This window comes from Marmota marmota, unplaced genomic scaffold (assembly GCF_001458135.2).
Source record: "Marmota marmota marmota unplaced genomic scaffold, marMar, whole genome shotgun sequence".
NCBI classification, from domain to species: Eukaryota; Metazoa; Chordata; class Mammalia; order Rodentia; family Sciuridae; genus Marmota; species Marmota marmota.
In genome coordinates, this window is record NW_026006604.1 from 21,439 (window position 1) to 36,832 (window position 15,394).

Sequence of the window (15,394 nt, forward strand, 5' to 3'; positions counted from 1 at the left end):
TTAGTGAAGCCTCGTAAATTCTGGCTTTCCCTGGCCAGATAACAACCCTCTTTGAAACCTTAGTGGCACCTCATAATTTCAAAGGTTGGAAAGTAAATTTACACCCTAAGTGCTGAACCATTTATACCATTAACCTATTGCCTACATTTGTATTACACTTGTCAAAACCCTGTTATCTGTAAGTTCTCAAGACATCCTCCTTTTGAAACTTTTATTGTATAAAACTGTGCTACTACAGAGTCATAGCACTGTCTTCTATTACCACAGGTTTCCGGAGAGAAACAGTCCTAGAGGGTCGAAATAACAAGCTTGCTTTAATTTGATTTAAATTGGACTCAGTGGTCTTTTCTTTTTCTTGTAGTTTAACACGATTGGCTCTGCTATGTGCTTTTGGAATGTAGTAGAAAATTAATAAGTCTAGGAGGGCTGGCCTGTATCTGGCTCAGGATCATTGCAGTTTTTCTCACTGCATCCATCTGCACTGGCTGACTCATCATCTCCTAGGGCTCAGGTCCTATGTCCACACCTCAACTGAACCTTCCTGGATGAAGTCTAACATTCTTTATACACCAAAATTGTCTCTTTTATTTTACCTGCTTCAATCCCTTCATGGCAGTTTCAAATTTGAATTGCCTATATCTTTCTTTAATTTAACAGGTTTCCATACCAATGAATACAGAATATATATATATATATCTATATATATATATCTATATATATATATACACACACACACATACACACACACACACACAAAGCAGGCAAAGAAAAACAGGGATAAAGAGACACTCGAGCAGGGAACTAAAGTAAGTGAGTAAAGGATCTCTATGAATATCTGAGAGACAAGATTCACAAGAAGGGGGAAGAAACACATGGGAGTGGATGGTGAGAATGCTCAGGCATTTGGAGGCCTTGGTCAAGGATTATGGTTTTTCATCTGAGGACTATGGGAAGTCACTGTGTGTGGGAGCAGACTAACATGATCTATGCTGTCAAGGCTCATTCTGGCTACTGAAGAAAATGGGAGCAACTCAATAGTGCCAAGGATCCAAGCCAGGACCAGTGCTACAAGCTATTGGAGGCTGCCATAGGCTTCATGAGCAAATTTCCCTCTAACTGAGCTGGTCCAAAATGAATCCAGATGCTTCAGGAGATGGTAAGCAAGTCCCTGAATTACAGCAATTTTTAGGGATTTGGTGGTGAGTAGGAAAGTACTAATCTCATTACTCCATTATCTGATGGAAGTTGAATTAAACAGGTCTCCAAGTCTCCTCCAAATGGAGACCATAGGGTGCTGGGATTGATTCAGTACCATCAGGTAGCATCAGAGTGCCACTGAGTTGGAGTTTTGACCATGTGGGAGGACGAGGATGTGTTCAGAGCCAGAAATGTGGTGAGAGGCACTCCTGAGTGAAGGAGTAGTTTGGGCCAAAGTCCAGAGTTCTTAGTGGACTCTGGGATGCCCAGAAGGGAATGGTGTCTGAAGGATGGGGAAGAAGATGAAGCTGGAAAGAAATACAGGATAACATTAAGGAGAGCACCCACAGGGATGGATGATGCCCAAGAAACACTGGTAGAAGAAAGAAAAGAGACATTGGAAGAGCAACAGAAGGAGGTTTCGACTACATGAAACTTTGGAGCTGTTTGGCTCTCTGACAACTTGGTCAGAAACTTCTTGATGACAAGGCTGTCCAAAGTTCACTGTGTTCTCTGCCCCACTCCTCTCTGAAAAATCCATGTAAAGGGCTGGGATTGTGGCACAGTGGTAGAGCACTAGCCTAGCATGTGTGAGGCACTGTGTTTGATTCTAAGCACACCATATCAATAATTAATAAAATGAAGGTCCATTGACAATTAAAAAAATAGAAGAAGAAGAAGGAGGAGGAGGAGGAGGAGGACGAGGAGGAGGACAAGGAGGAGGGAGAAGGAAGAAGGAGAAATTATCCATAAATGGCTTTGTAACAACTCACTGAAATAATCCATAAATGGCTTTGTAACAACTCACTGCATAAATAGAAACTCCTGAGGGTGTGAGGGCCCTTTCCTGGGGCTGTTCTGTCAGTTCCCCATATGAAGTGGGGAACAGACAATTCGGTGTTGGGACTATTCTTTGATGGAAGACAACGATGCTCATGACACGTCACAAAATAGAGTCCCTTCCTTCCATCAACTTTCACCCACTCCACAACCACCAATCCTGGAATTCTCAGTGCTCAGAACCACTGACCTCATCTTGAGGGCATAATGAGGCTGGGGCCTTCTGAGGACTCCCATTGGTGGAATGAGCAGTGGGGGAGTTCATTCTTTCCAGAGTCATAGGACTGGTAAGAAGCTTCAACTGATGGATTCCCCAAAGGAGGACCTGGGCCTTCCAGGACATAAGTAGCCCTACTGTCCTTTGAGTGTAGGGGAATACCCTTTGTAGGGATAGGGTGGTGGCTGCTTTCCTGCAGGAAGTGCTAAGCAGTTAAGAGGTAGGCTCCACCAGAAGAGGAGGGACTCCTTGAAGACATAGACCATGCTCTGCCCAAACAGAAAAGCAAGGAGTCTTGCCATAAAATGGGGAGCTTTGACTTGCTCAAGGATATTGTGCATAGTGAGGCATCTCAGTCTGAAGGACAGGATGGGTCTGAGACTGGGAGCCAGAAGTCCTGACTGAGTCTGGGTAGGTCATGGCCCCTGTACACAAGCATTCCTTATCTGTCAAAGGCGAAAGTGGCATCTTAGGCTTCCTGCCAAACCAGCTTGGACTCAATGAGAAGTCTATGAGATGTGTCTTTGAGGAGGGTGGGAAGGAAGGAATGGATGAATGAGCCAAGTCAAGCAGAGGAAGAAGAAAGAGTTGAGGTCCCATGTTACAGCTGTCAGTTTACCTCTTCATTTTCAGCCTCAGTGTGGGTGTCACTGTACTTTGGATTGCTGGGGCTGCACTATGTGATAACTGTGGGCTGCATTGATTTCCTGTGCTGGAAGAAGAAACTGGAGGAGCATGCCCAGCAGTGGGTGGAAGTACTGGGAACCACCACCTTCACTTACAGCCCACTCCTGTACTGGAGAAACAAAGGACAGCAATGTGGCATGAATGCAGATATCAACACAGGCCCTTCCCCGGCTGGTCCCCAAACTGACATTCAAGTGGAGATTCCAGATTCTCTGTGGCAGTCAGACACCTGTGAAGGCAGACACTATGTCATCAGAGGAAGTAGCACCAAGGCACAGGCCCCTGTTCCTCTGCAACCTGCTCTGCTGGCCACACAGCAGCTCTTATCTAACCTGATGCCACAGCAGCAGTCCAAATCCCCACTCCTGATTATCTTTCAGGAGATACCTTTTGCTCCACCCCTCCACATGCTGAACCTACCTCCCATGCTGGACCACTCTGCCTCCTACCCCTATCTCCACTGGAAGTGGAAAGAAATGTCCACTCTCATTCTTTTCCCATTCTAGCCCTTAGGGTGAATGTCTCAATGCATACTTTGTTCTTTAGATTTTCAGTCTCTGCTCACTGAAGCTGAGAACTTCAGGTACCAGGGCTATTAGAAAAAGGAGCTAACCTCAGGCAATTGACATTGCCACCCAGGTCAGAGCCCTGGTAGATGTTACAATAGTAAATGTTTTGTAAATAGAGTCATTTGTGTCTCAATGGCTCTTAACATGGCAATGCTCTTCCCCTCTAGGATGGGGGAACAGGTCTTAACAATAAAATGAGATTTGGAGGATGGCTGTGAAGAGACACATGGAAACAATACTTGTGGAGGAGCTCAATTCCCTCCCCCAATCACTGGAGCTCCAAGGTGTACCACCCCTGGACAAGGTCCCCAGAGGCACTGCTCTTCTGCAGCAGGGCAAGTGGATGTTGAAGAACTTCCACTTGCTGGGAGATGTATGATTAGCCTGGTCTGGGAGTACTTGCTACCAGGTAAGCTGATGCCCAAAGAGAGTTACCACAAGATTAGGGAGCAAAAAAGGTTAGGACCATGCCATGCAAATTTTTTCTGTTGCCCAAACAAAAGGTTTCAAGGGAGGCTACATGGCTCTTCCAAATACAATCATACTTGTCAAAGGAGGGGTGGAAACCTTCACACTCTAGAGCCCTTTTTATGAGCATCATCAAAAGAAATGCATCTGCTCATAGTGTAGAGTTAGTTCCCTATCCAAAGTCAAGCATTCTTCTGCTCCTAGAATCCTTCCCATTCAATGGGAATGATTTTCAGAATGACTCCAACTGCTGTTAAGTCCATTTTATACAGAAATGATGAGTCCAAACTAGGGCTGGTGGAATATGTGTTTGCCTATTTGTGGATGCACACCGCATGGAGAATTCTATTTCCAGCTCAACATTCCCCATTCTTCCCTTAATTCACCAGATTCCAAATCAGGTATAAGGTGGCCTTTTTCTAAATGGAAAGAGTACATCAGCTTCATCTTGGTGCACTGAGGCATCCCTCCCCTGTTGGCATTAGTGCTGATGAAACACCTCTTCCACGTCCTGTGTGGGAACAAACTGATCAAGTCTGTGTGAAATGTTCAGTAAGTGTTCAGGTCTCAACCTACAGCTGTCAGTCAACTTTCCTTTATTTTTTTCAGCCTCAGTGTGGGAGAAATTGTACTTTGGATAGCTGTAGCTATGCTCTGTGATCACTGTGGGCTGCATTCTCTTTCTGCACTTGAAGAGAAAACTGGAGGAGCAGTGGGTGGAATTGCTGAGAGGTGCCACCTTCACTAACAGCCCACTCCTGTACTGGAGAATCAAGGGACGTCAATGTGGTATGAATGCAGCTATCAACACAGGCCATTTTCTGGCTGGTCCCCAAACTGAGATTCAAGTCAAGATTCCAGATTCTTTGTGGGAGTCAGACACCTGTGAAGACAGGCAATATGCCATTGGAGGAAGCAGTGCCAAGGCACAGGCACAAGAGAACCAAAGTATTCCAGTGCACCTTCTGCAAATGCAAGGGTCATTGCAGACACAATTGTCCCCATTGCTTCCAAGAGAAGCCATGTAAGATCAGCCAGACTCAGACCCCTCCTGGCAAGGGGCACCACTCATAGAGGAAAGCTAAAGTCAGAGGTCTTCATAAATGTCCTCAAGGTGATGTCTGAGGTATCTCAGCTAATTCTTAGGAATAGATAGGAACAAGGTAAGTTTGGACCAACTTGGACTAAAAACTCAGGGCAGGGGAGGATAGCCTGAAATCACAGGAGTACATGGATGTTGAAAAGCGAAAATATTTTTTTTTGTTTGTTTATAAAAGCAGAGATACACTTGTGTCAGCCCTACAAACACTAAGTAATGCTGAAGGCCTTGGAAAAAGGGTTCTTCTCTGAAATGAAGTTCATGAAATGCCACAAAATAGCTTCTTTTAGTCTAATTAAAAAGACTTGGGCATGAAATTGTAATGGGCAATGAAAATCAAGGCATATTCAGTGACCTAACAGGCAGACTAGATGATGAGCACTTGGAAAGAAAAAGATCAGGGAGCTTCTCTTCCAAGTTTGTGGAATGCTGGAGGATTACAAATTCCTAACATCAAGAAGAAAGAAAAAATTGAGAAGTTATGAAACATTTGTAGGCAGGTTCCCAATATAATATTTATTTTTCTTCATTGCAGATGAAAACTGCAGACAGGTTCTAGAGTCTGTATTTGTACAGGTATGCTCTGCTTTCCTATAAGACAGGCAGAACTTTAGGAGGACTCACTTGCTGAGCTTATGATATGGAGAGAGGGAGAAATGGGAGCAGGAAACCTATTGGAAAGATAATACAATCATCTATGCATAGGGTCTTAAAGACTTGGAATGAGATGGAGGCAACAGTAGTGGCATAGGAGAAATACGAGTTGGTCAGGTATATGAGAGCAAGACATCCAAAGATGAGTTGGCTTATTGCACAGATCATGTTCTGTCCAAACAGAAAAGATACGTGGGAGTGTTAAACCATGACACAAAGAAAAGACCACTGACTCCAATTTAAATCAAATTAAAACAAGCTTGTAATTTTGACAGGCCAGGATTGTCTCTCCTGAAACCCATGGGAATAGAAGACAATGCTACAGCTCTCTAGGAACACAGCTTTATAGCACAGAAACTTGCATACAAAGGGGGAGTGTCTTTAGAACTTACAGATAACAGAATTTTGACAAGCATAACACAAAGGCAGGTAGTAGGTTAATGGTCTAAATGTTTCAGCATTTAGGGAGTAATTTTAGATCCCAGTATGAGGATTTATGAGGTGCCACTAGAGTTTCAGAGAGGGTCGTTATCTGGCCAGGGAAAGCCAGAGATTATGAGGCATAACTAAAGTTTCAGAGAGGGCTGCTATCTTGTCAGTGAAAGCTAGGCATGGGTGAGTTCAAGGAATGGGCAAGCATTACAAGCAAATTTAAAACATCAAAATACGGCCAGGCTAAATAGAAATCCTAATATTTTACAGAAAACACAAATGAATCTTTTATAACTTGTGAAACGTTGGCTCCTGATCTTAAAACGGAATTAGTCTGGGTTTATCATTCCCCCCTTGTCTTACGTATCCCTTTCAAATCTTTGATAGGGAACAATCAGTAATGTCAATCATATATGTTAATACTGTCAATTATACATAATAGAATTAAGTTGTAGTCCTCCAAACCTGAGCACATAGTTAATGATTCATGGGACAAGAACTAATAGGAGATGATGCAAATTATAGGACCTACAAGGGAAGTTAACCATGGAAACCAGTTTCCCAAGCCTGGCTAAGAGTTGTCCATTTGAATTTTGTTGATCTCCTTTTTTATTTTATCCCTCTGTTGTTGGATAACACTAGAATAATCGGTAATATTAAAACTACACATGCCTGGGAATTGTTGACAGCCCAAATGATATCTCAGAAAAAGAAAGTAATAGCTGCTCTATTTTGTAGTACTGAGATTCAGAGTACTTTCATCTCCTGATTAATTTCTACTAAGAATTGTGTCATAAGGTTAGCTGTTTTGCTAAAACTACAGACTAATTTCATGATTTCTCTGTATTCCTACCACTAGAATTGGCAAAAAGAAAGCTGCTGCAATTGCGAAGTCTAGGGGGTCCAAGTGGATTAAATTGTTATTGCAATTGGGGGGCAGACTTCGGATGTCTTGGTGGGGAGATGCCAGGGATGGCAGTAAGGGAAAGATCCATCCAATAGAGCAGATCCCACAGAAATTGGTAGGCAAAGCCTGGAAACTCATCTTATTACAGAGAAAAGCCCATCCTGTAGGAAGTCATTTGCCATTGGGTAGGGAGATATTTTGTTCAATAGAACAATTAGGTGGGGTTTGGGGAAGGATGCACTCTATGCATAAACGATGTTTTTGGACATCAGTGAAGCTGGCAAGTCTGACTCTGCATGGGACACAGGTCAGTCTTGCTGTGTAGCCCTATCACCAGTGACCTTAATACAGTCATCATATTTTATAGAGAGGCCCATAAGATGATTAGCTAACAATTGATCGATGGAATTTCCTTCTTGTATGCAGAAGGAACTTTTGTTCATAGTATCAACAATCAATTGTAACCAAAAGGTTTGGTTGTTTGTAGAATTTAGGAGGCTCATGGAAATATCCACATTTAAAGTAGCACTTGAATAGTCAGTATCCACTATGGCCCTCTTTTTAAACTTAATAAAAGAATATTGTCCTGAATCTTGTGGGTGAGCTGAGTATTTATAGATTCCAAAATTTATATGATCCCCTTGAGACTGGTCTGTAAGATTTTTCCATGGTCCCTCCCTGAATACCAGACTGAAAATTTCTTGATTTTCTTTACACCATCTTATAGGGCCAATTATTGGATCCTGACAGGAGTAAGTACAATTTAATATTAGTGGGGATCTTACAATGGCAGGTCCTACCTGCGCTACAAAGGGGTGCAAGGTTGGTTGAGGCTAGCATAGCTAACACCCAAGAATACATATATATTCCAACAGGGAAAAATTATTAGCATAATGTTTACAATAACAAGGAAAAGCAATAAGAAGTTAATGACAAAATATTAACCCTTAGAAATTTTAAAATTAAAAGGTCCATGCTCAGTCACTTTCCACCTTTGGCAGCTAGATTCTCCTCCAGTGGGTTCTGAAGGTGCCTTCTTAAGCTAAGAATGATGAATCCAAGCAGGAATACCAGCAACTTTGACGGCAGTGGGAATGTGGAGAATCACAATGGAAGGGCCTTTTCACCTGGGTTCGATGGTATTAGTTTTCAAACATTGTATCAGCACAGCATCGCCAGGTTGGAATGAATGATCAACAAATCTATGTCCAACAGGCTGAGCAGCCTGAACCTGAAGAAAGATCTTATCCATGAATAGTTGTGACCCTGAGATTGGAATGTCTCCTAGCAGATCTAGGTGTACTCTGGAAACCATAGGCAGTGGCCGCCCATAAATTATTTCATATGCAGTAAATTTTTCCTGATAAGGAATGCAATGGGCCCTCAATAGGGCAAAAAGCAGGAGATTAACCCAGTTAACACCAGTCTTAAGGATTAATTTAGACAGTGTTTACTTCTATTCATCCTTTCTACCTTCCTTGAGCTTTGAGGGTGGTACACACAGCATAATTTCCAGTTTATATTAAGGGCCTTTGAAATCAATTGAGATAATTTGTACATCAAGGCCAGGCCATTGTCAGACCCCAAAATTAGAGGGAAGCCAAATCTAGGAACATTCTCATTTATTAGTTTTTTATCTACTATTTGTGCCATTTCCATCTAGATTGGAAAAGCATCTGCCCAGCCAGAGACAGTTTCAACAAAGACTAACAAGTATTTATATTCATATAGTCCAAGTTTAATTTCAGTAAAGTCTAATTCCCCAAATTTACCAGGTACAGAATCTTAACTCCTGTTTCCTTGTGGAAGTTGATCCTTCTAGCATTTACCTGTGCACATGTCATGCAACAATTTGAGATATCTTGAAGCATCCCTCGATGTCCCCGAAGCCAAACATAGGATGAGATTAATTATGACATCTTCTTGGGTGATAAATGCATGGCTGGATGAAGATCAGTTAACCATTTTCTCCCTAGTAGCTTAGATATGCAGATTTTTCCATTTGGGAGGTTCCACCAGCCATGACAGTTTTGTTGGGCACCCAATGAGAAGATAAGTTTATTTTTTTCTGTAGTGTGTGAAGAGGCCTCCTCCCCAATTTTAACAGAAAATTTTGGATAATTGGAGAGTTGTTGGATAGTTTGGTGTCTTGGATCTCCAAGGGCTATTTCCCTGGCTGTTTGATCAGCCTAGTTGTTTCCCTGAGTTTGAGGACTATCATCTTTGCAGTGTCCAGGCCAGTGGATAATTATCTGGCAACCAGATAGATAGCCTCCAGTAATTGAAGAATTTCTTGTTTATTTTCAATTGTCTTACCATATGAAATTAAAAGTCCCCTTTGTTTATATATCTGTCCATGCACATGTGCTGTAGCAAAAACATAGTGGCTGTTTGTGTAAATATTCACCCCTTTTCCTTCTGCTCATCTCAATGCCTGTGTGATAGCAATGATTTCTGCTTTTTGGGTTGATGAGCCCCTGGGCAAACCCTGTGCCCAAATAACTTCTTTTTGGCCCATATCTACTGCTACTCCCACATACCTCATTCCATCTCAGACGTAACTGCTGCCAGCAGTGTAAAGGTCTGAATCTCTGACGCTGAGAAGAATTTCAGTCACGTCTAGTCAAGTACATTGGATGACATCCAGCATCTATGAGCGGTCATGAATTGGCTCCTACAGGTTGTTGTCTGGCAGCAGGGTTGTTGAATTGACTGCCATGGATTTATTGAATGTTAATCTGTCCTTGTCTAGGAGGAAAGCCTGTTATTAAGTGAGGCGGGCATTTGACATCCAATGATTTGTGGCATCCCTCAATAGATCTTCCACTGTGTGTGGAACAGTCACAGTAAGAGTCTGCCCCAGAGTTAGTTTGTCTGTGTCCTTCATCAGGAGTGCAGTAGCCACTATGGCTCTTAAACAAGGAGGCCACCCTGATGCTACCAGATCAAGCCTTTTTGAAATGTAGGCAATTGATCTTTTCTATAGCCCTAGATTTTGGGTAAGCACTCCCTTTGCAATACCCTTTTTCTCATGAACATACAGATGGAAGGGCTTAGAGATATCAGGGAAGCTTAGGACAGGAGCCTACCAGAGCCTTTTTTAGATTTTTAAAGGCTAATTCATTTTCTACAGTCCAAACTAAAGGTCAGTTGCCTCCCACAGTTGCAATATATAGAGGGCTTGTCAATATCAGCAAATCCAGGTATCCAAAGGCGGCAGTACCTGACTGCCCCTAGGAATTTCCTAACCTGCTTTTTAGAGTTGGGATTGGGATCTTCATTATGGCCTCTATGTGGGCTTGGGACAGCAGCTTTTTCCCTTCCATCAGTTCATATCCTAAATAAGTAACTCGAGGAGAACAGATTTGTGCTTTGTTTTTGGAGACTCAATACCCTAATTGAGCCAAGGTCCTCATTATGCCCCAGGTGGCCTTTCAACAGTCCCTTTCATCCCTTGCTGCTAGCAAAAGATCATCCACATATTGAATCAAGGTTATCTTGGGGTACTCACTGCAGAAAAGGCTCAAATCTTTGTTGAGTTCTTCATCAAAGATGGTGGGGGAGCTCTTAAATCCCTGAGGTAGTCGAGTCCAGGTTGGTTGTCCCAATATTCCCTGCTCCAGGTCAGTCCATTCAAATGCAAAGATGGGATGACTCAGTTTTGACAAAGGAATGGAGAAAAATGCATCTTTCAAATCTAATACCATGTAGATCCTATGTTCTGATGCCAACAGACTGAGCAAGGTATAAGGGTTTGGGACAGTTGGGTATATGGTTTCTACCCATTTGTTCACTTCCCTTAAGTTCTGTACTGGTCTCTAATCATGAGTCCCAGGCCTTTGGACAGACAACAAAGGGGTGTTCCAAGGTGACTGATATCTAATTAGTATTTCCTCTTCTAGGAGACATCTAATATGGGTTTTGATTCTTTCTCTGGCTTCAGAGCTGATGGGGTATTGTCTAACCTGAATTGGCATAGCCCCAGATATTAGTTGTATTACAACCTAGGAGGGCTATCCTTAGCCCAAACTGTAAGAATTTCTTGGATTAATAGTTTTTTTTTTTTCCATTTTCCTTCTAAGCTTGGATAAGATTTTGAGAGAGCAGATATTCCTCCCTTTATGGGCATGATATAGTTAAGGCTCTTGTAGGACTCCCCAGTTGTAGGGAATTCATATCCCCTGAAAATGATATAGTTTCCTAAAGTTTGCTTAGAAGTTTCCATCCCAGCAATGGGAAAGGTCATTCAGGGATAACAATGAGAGAGTGAGTCACAGTTCCTTGTCCTACATCAACAGTGGTCCATTTATAATTTTTAATTTCTCCTATTTCTCCTTGTACTTCCATATTTTCATTAGTGAGGGGTCCTGGTGGCTTCTGCAACACCAAATGTGAAAGCCCCTGTATCCACTAAGAAATTTAGAGGTTGGCTCCCAATTTTGAAGGTACCATTGGCTCTTGGGAGCCTAGTTTGTAAAAGCATGGTCCCCCTATTCTTCTAAAGTTAGAGCTGGTTTTAGATGAGGGGATTTGGCCTGCAGCTGGGGAAAGTCCTTTTGATTTTGTTGGGGGCATTTATATTTTCCAGTGTCCAAATTCTTACAGAATACTGATCTGTCTTTTGCCTCTGCTGTATGCAGTCTGCATCTGTCTGGGATTGAAAATTTCAGGAGACTGTAGCACAGCCCCTGTGGCCCAATGTATTTCCTTTATCAGTAGAGCATCCTGGCTGTTTCTATTTTCAAACACCTTTTGAGCTAGCTCCAATAGCTCTGACCTGTTCTTCCTCAGAAAGGCATCAATTTTTTGAATATTTTTATGGAGGTCTGGGGCCCACTGAGTTACAAAAGCCAGGTTAATTGCCTTCAGGTTTTTTTGGTTCTCAAGCTCTATAGGAGTATATATAGATGGTATGCCTACAGGAAGGAGCCTTATCAGAAATGCTGAAGGCGACATGTCTGGGCTTTGTTTTACCTGTGGCAGTGAGTGGAAGTGCTGAGAGCTGCCAAATTTGCTTACAGCTCACCCCTGTACTGGAAAAACAAAGAACGGCATTGTGGCATGAATGCAGTATCAACACAGGCCCTTCCCTGGCAGGCCCCCAAATTGAGATTCAAGTCAAGTTTCCAGATTCTCTGTGGCAGTTGGACACCTGTGAAGGCAGGCACTATGCCATCAGAGGACGCAGCACCAAGGCACAGGCATCTGTTCCCTTGCAACCTGCACTGCTGGCTGCACAGCACCTCTAATCTAACCTGATGCCACAGCGGCAGTCCAAATCCTCACTCCTGATTATCTTTCAGGAGATACCTTTTGCTCTTCCCCTCTGCATGCTTATCCTAACTCCCATGGTGAACCATTCTGCCTTTTACCCTGTCTCCATTGGAAGTGGAAGGAATGTCCACTCCCATTTCCTTCCCACTCTAGCCCTTGGGGTGAATGTTTCAATATACACATTTTGCTTTAGAGTTTTAACCTTTGCTCAATGAAGTTGACAACTTCCAGGGATATTAGAAAAGGGAGCTAACCTAAGGCAATTGACATTGACATAGAGGTCAGATTCCATGCAGTTTTTACTGTAGTAAATGTTTTGAAAATACTCAGAGTCATTTGCATCTCAATGGCCCTTACCTGGGCAATGTCCTTCCTCTCTAGAGTGGGGGAACTGGTCTCACCAATACAAGGAGATTTGGAGGGTGGCTGGGAAGAGACACATGGAAACAATACTTGTGGAGGCGCTCAATTCCCTCCCCCCATTACTGGAGCTCCAAGTTGTCCCCCAATTACTGGACAAGGTCCCAAGAGGCACTGCTCTTATGCAGCATGGCAAGTGGATATTGAATATCTTCTACTTCCTGGGAGATGTGTGATTATCCTGGTCTGGGAGTACTTGCTACCAGGTAAGCTGATGCCCAAAGAGAGTTACCACAAGATTAAGGAGCAAAAAAGGTTAGCACCACGTCACCCAAAGTTCTTCTGTTGCCAAAACCAAAAGGTTTCAAGGGAGGCTACATGACTCTTCCAAACCAAATCATACTTGTCAAAAGTGAGGTCCAAGCCCTCAAACTGTAGTGACTTTCTTATGACCATCATGAAAACAAATGCATCTGCTCATATTATACATTTAGATCCCTACCAAAAGTCAAGCATGCTTCAGCTCCTAGAATCCTCCCATTCAATGGCAATGATTTTTAGAAGAACTTAAACTGATGTGTCAGTCCATTTTATACAAAAATGACAAGTCCCAACTAGGGCTGGTGGAATATGTTATGTCACTAATGTGTTTGCCTATTGGTGGATGCACACTGCATGGAGAAGTCTATTTCCAGCTGAACATTCCCCATTCTTCTCTTAATAGACCAGATTAAAAAATCAGGTACAAGGGGGCCTTTTCCTAAATGGAAGCCGAGGGCATCAGCTTCACCTTGGTGCGCTGAGGCATTGCTCCCTTGGTGGCATCAGTGCTAATGAAACACCTCTTCCACCCCCTGTATAGGAACAAAACCATCAAGTCACCTGAAATGTTCTCGAGCCAGCCCTGTGCTCACATTTGTGTGAACTCCACAGAGGCCTTCCCCTTTATAACTGTTATCTGTTAGTGTATGGCAAATGTATTGCTTCTAAACAACAACCTGGTTTTAGTGCAGATCATAAGCCATCACCTTCAGTACAGGTAGTACAGAATGCCGACATCCAATACTCATGCCGACTCTGATTAATTGGAAGGGGTAAGGGAAAGTGTAAGATGATCCATAGAATCTGCAGATCAGAGAGACTGAGAGGACCCCAGAGAACAGGAAGCCATCCCGTGCACCTTCTGCAAAGCGGAGGGTCATTGCAGACACAATTATTTCCAATGCTTCCCAGAGAAGCCATTAAGGTCAGCCAGACACAGACCCACCCTGGCAAGAGGCACTACTCATAGAGGAGAGCTAAAGAAGTCAGAGGTCTTCAAAAATGTCCCCAAGTTGATGTCTGAGGTATCTCAGTTATTGCATAGGAATACATAGGAAAAAAGTCAATTTGGACCAACTAGGTCCTCAAACACAGGACAGGATACCTAAAATCACAGCCCTGTGTGGATGTTGAAAAAGAAAAGGAATATTGGTTTCTTTGATTATTGATTAAGGTAAAGATGCATTTGTGTCAGCCCTACCTCACACTAAGGGACACTGGAGGCCAAGAAAAAAGGGTTCCTCTACGAGAGAGTAACCCCAATCACAAGATTCACTAACTGGTCTTGAGTTCATTTCAGTGAGAGTGCAATGAAATGCTGGATAGGAAGCAGTAGGCATAATGCCTGACAGAGTGTGCTACTTTTACTTTTATTTTGATAATCAGTACACATACCTGAAATGAAGTTCATGAAATACCACAAAAACAGCTTCTTGGGTTTGAATTAGAAAAGACTTGGACATGAAATTGTAATGGGCAATGAAAATCAAGGCATGTAAGGTGACCCAATAAGCAGATTGGGTGATAAGCACACAGAAGGAAGAAATCAGGAAGCCTTTTGTCAATGTTTGTAGAATCCTGGAGGATTAGGAATTCCAAACATCAAGAAGTAAGGAAAGAAGGAGGGGAAGGAGGGAGGGAGGTAGGAAGGAAGGAAGGAAGAAGTAGTTATGGAACATTTGAATGCAGGTTCCCATTATAACCTTTATTTTTATTCACTGAAGATGAAAACTGGCAGACCGGTTCTAGAGTCTATGTGTCAACCAGTATGCTCTGGTTTCCTATAAGATAGGCAGAACTTGAAGAGGACTCAGCTGGTGAGCATCACATATGTAGAGGGGAAGAAATGAGAGCAGGACACCTATCAGAAGCATCACACAGTCTTCTAGGCATAAGGTCTTGAGGAATTGGAGTCAGACGTAGACACCAGTTGTGGAAAGGGGGAAAGAAGAGATGGTCAGCTCTGTGAGAGCAAGACAGCGAAAAGAGGAGCTTGCTCATGGCACTCTGGAAAGAATTTAGCACTTTTGCCTCATAGGATTACTTCTTCATTTGGACAGGAAAGAGACATCAGAAAATGTTGGCTCTTTCTGCATTCAGATTGGTTTCACAGAACACATTTTCATCCAGGATACCAATTCATTTGGATACATCACCTGTTTGATTGCTTCTGCACCTTGCTCTTTCACCGTCTCAACCTTAAAGATGGAACTGAGGGTCTGAAAAAGAGACAATAAGAAGCAATCAACACCTAGGGTAGAAACAATAACAGCAAATGCCCCTCCCCACACCTTGATTCTGGTTCTCAGGCTTGTTGGAAACAGCCTGTCAGCACAATGGAACAGATCTTCCAGAAGCACAGGAAACCT

At 42.8% G+C, this 15,394-nt stretch overlaps 1 protein-coding gene across 1 annotated transcript; it reads left to right on the forward strand.

The window, feature by feature from the left end:
* Nucleotides 1-2,805: 2,805 nt before the first annotated feature.
* LOC125614747 (testis-expressed protein 38-like) lies at nt 2,806-3,447 on the forward strand. Its single transcript, XM_048797652.1, has one exon. It carries the CDS (start codon nt 2,806-2,808, stop codon nt 3,445-3,447), a length of 642 nt encoding a protein of 213 aa, XP_048653609.1.
* Nucleotides 3,448-15,394: the final 11,947 nt, after the last annotated feature.

Bases quoted from the DNA above. Each gene is read 5' to 3' on its own strand.
- LOC125614747 (XM_048797652.1), top strand. From the start codon at position 2,806: ATGAATGAGCCAAGTCAAGCAGAGGAAGAAGAAAGAGTTGAGGTCCCA.